At 29.8% G+C, this 3,240-nt stretch overlaps 1 protein-coding gene across 1 annotated transcript in view; it reads left to right on the top strand.

The window, feature by feature from the left end:
* The first annotated feature begins 2,984 nt into the window (after positions 1-2,984).
* The window catches only part of LOC101508784 (small ribosomal subunit protein uS9-like), a 775-nt gene continuing 519 nt past the window's right edge, over positions 2,985-3,240 (top strand). The window contains exon 1 of the mRNA XM_027335764.1: positions 2,985-3,226. Coding sequence (XP_027191565.1) covers positions 3,077-3,226 — 150 coding nt within the window. The 5' untranslated portion in view covers positions 2,985-3,076. The remainder of the gene's footprint in view (positions 3,227-3,240) is intronic.

Raw genomic sequence — 3,240 nt, forward strand, 5'->3', positions numbered from 1 at the left:
GTATAAGAGTAGGAAAATGTGTGTAAAATGGTTGTTTTGCAGAATACTGTGACGAATGAGATGGTTGCCTTGCAGAACGTTGAGATGGTTGTTTTGCAGATTCTTGAGAGGCATCAACATACTCCCAATATGACGGATCACGAGGAGTATCAAATTCTTTCTTCTTTTTACTTGCTCCCTTGGTTCTCACCTTCTCTGGTGGTGCAAGTATTGATGTTGTATGTGGAAATACAACTTCACGCACCTTATCCCTGAATATCCTTTGACTTACAATATCGTGTTTCTTCATGTACGCTTTCATTGCTTCTAACTCTTCTAAAAAGTCATAATCTGATAAAGATTCTTCATCCTCAAATTCATTCTCAAGGCTTAACTTTCTCCAAAAAACATGAATGTTGTCTAAAGGGATAACATTACCAGATATCTGCAACTTTGCCAACTCACAAGCACATGGTAATCCATGAGTTGTTCTAATTGAGCAACCACATATTGTTTTGTCAGTACCTACAATCTTCACTCTCTACAACTGTTTGTCAATTTTTTTTAAAACATTTCCTTGATACACAATGATGCAGACTTTGAAAGAATGATGAATTATACCCGTGCTCAACATCCTTGATGGTTTTCTGAAAAGAAGATTGAATGATACATATTTGGTTCTTCAACATCATATTCACAACATCCCAACTTTTACACAAATCACCCAAACTAGTTTGCAGCATGTTTTTCAATCTCCAATGGGCAGACTCAACTCTACAAATAAATTAAATAATACAAATTAAAATAAATCACAAACTAGTAAATCATATTTTCTAAAACAAACAAATCAAATTTAAATATACCTGTTAGATGTTGTGTTCCCCAAATGCATCACTCTATTGGTTCAAACATTGACAAACCTTTCTTTGTAAGGTGTTAACCACAAATCTTTCACATAATCAACAAAAAGAATAATATCGGCACACACTAGCTCAAAATGTTGCAGGTGATGATCATACTCCTCTACACTACTTGAATATACAATTTTTTTTCCATAAATCCATTACTTCTTCTTGTCTATCCTTTTTCACATATTGTTTGCATTTTGCCCCAACATTTTTTTTCAATATGAAAACGACATAGCAAATGTATTGAAGTAGGAAACACGACACTAATCACATTCATCATGGCAAGATCTCTATCAGTCACAATAACTTTAGAAATTAAAGTATCAGATTTGAACAACTGTCGTACCTTTTCAAATGCCCAGATGAAGTTATCTTGTCGCTCTTGTTCCAAATAAGCAAACCTAACAGAAAATTTCAAACTAGTAGATGTGACACCGACAATTTCAAGTAATGGTAACCGATATCTGTTTGTTTTGTATGTGCTATCACATATCAAAACAAAATGAAACGTGTTTAACAACTTTATACAATCAGTATGCGTCCAAAATATATCTCTCAAAACATCAATTTGAAACTTTCGAATAATAGAATTTTTTTGGAAAACTTTCGAAAGTGGGGGTGAGAAAAGAGTGTAGTAACTTTACTGATGAATTTTATATAAGGTAAAAAAGGGTATATTGGTCAATAACAAATTATGGGGGGTGGGAGGTAAAATTGTGGGGGTGCAATGCATATATTAATATTTGCTAAAAAGAATATGAATTAACAAAAAATTGTAGTCTTATTGTATATAATTAGACATTACTTTTTAGAAATTTAAAAATTCATTTGACTTCATATTTATTAGAATCAACATTTGCAAAATCTTATAATTTTATATTCAATACTTAACACTAAAAAATAGCTCACCATAAACAAAAATAAATGTAAACTTTTTGTTGGCCAAAATATACATCGTAAAAGTTAAAAAACTAATTGTTTATATAATATTATAATCTTTTACAAATACTAATACACTTTTATATATATAAAAAATTAAGCATTAGTTTAAATTTAAATTTAAATATATGAAAAAGAATTAAAAAAATGAAGGAAATAACATGCAAATCACTTTAGGGTAAAAAAATTATTTCCATCCAAAATCTATAGATTCTACTAGAATATTTTTTTTTGTAATTAACTTTCGAATTTTATCTATCCAAATGCGCGTGTAATTAGAGGAATTAACGTCAAACATACCTTTTTACACCAACAATATATATTTGGGTACATATTATTCCAACAAGTTTAGATAAAAGAAGATATTTTAACATATATTATATACATCCATAATTTATTTTGTGCATTGCACGGATATAGACACTATTAGTTCTTAAAATTAAGGCTGAATCACTTGTACTTTAAGTGTATTAGCATTACCATGCAGTACAAATGCAAGTACTATATAAAGAAGTAGATTTAAATATCTCATCAATGTATTATTTTTTCGTTTTCTTTGAAATCAAGTTCATTTTCCTTTATAAAATCACAATGAACGCATTTCCCTTTTTTTTTTTTTTACCAATATATATTTCGTTTTATTTTCTTTAAAATTATTAATTTCTCATACGTCTTTGAAATATATTTTGAATACTGATATTTAATTTATTTTATTGAAAAATTATATTAAAAGAAAGATCATATTTTTTGTAAAATAGACAAATTTGAGTTATTATAAATATTTTAAATTATTTAATTTTTTTAGATTAATTATACAATTGACATATATGATTTAATTGGTGTGTTTGTTGGAGATAGTAACACATAGAATTGAAGTTGATGTGAGAGTGTCATGTTGAAAAATGCTCGTTTAGAAGAATTAGTGTGTGTATATATATATATAATTGATGGATGATATTATTAATTATTGATATATATTATCAATAATACACGCTATTTTTCCGAAAGTTAATTAGTAAAACAATTTATAAACAATTTATAAATGGGCTTATTTTTATGTTTATTTTCAGGCAAAAGTAGAAGCCCAAATTTTCACTAATTTGGATCGGGCCGTATCAGGCCATGGCAAGATAGTAGGCCATTTAAAGTACCAAAAAACCCTATTATCACATAAAGTCTCACTGTGTTCTTTCGTTATCGCGAATTAGGGTTTTCAGCCAATTTCAGTGAAGAAGAAGGAAGGAGAAACGATGGAAAAGTTGGAGCAAGTTCAATGTTTCGGCCGCAAGAAGAACGCGGTGGCTGTCACCTACTGCAAGCGCGGCCGTGGTTTGATCAAGATCAACGGTGCCCCCATCGAGTTGATTGAACCGGAGATCCTCCGATTCAAAGCATTCGAGCCCATCCTCTTGTT

The sequence above is a fragment of the Cicer arietinum genome, chromosome 6 (genome assembly GCF_000331145.2).
Source record: "Cicer arietinum cultivar CDC Frontier isolate Library 1 chromosome 6, Cicar.CDCFrontier_v2.0, whole genome shotgun sequence".
Taxonomy (NCBI): Eukaryota; Viridiplantae; Streptophyta; class Magnoliopsida; order Fabales; family Fabaceae; genus Cicer; species Cicer arietinum.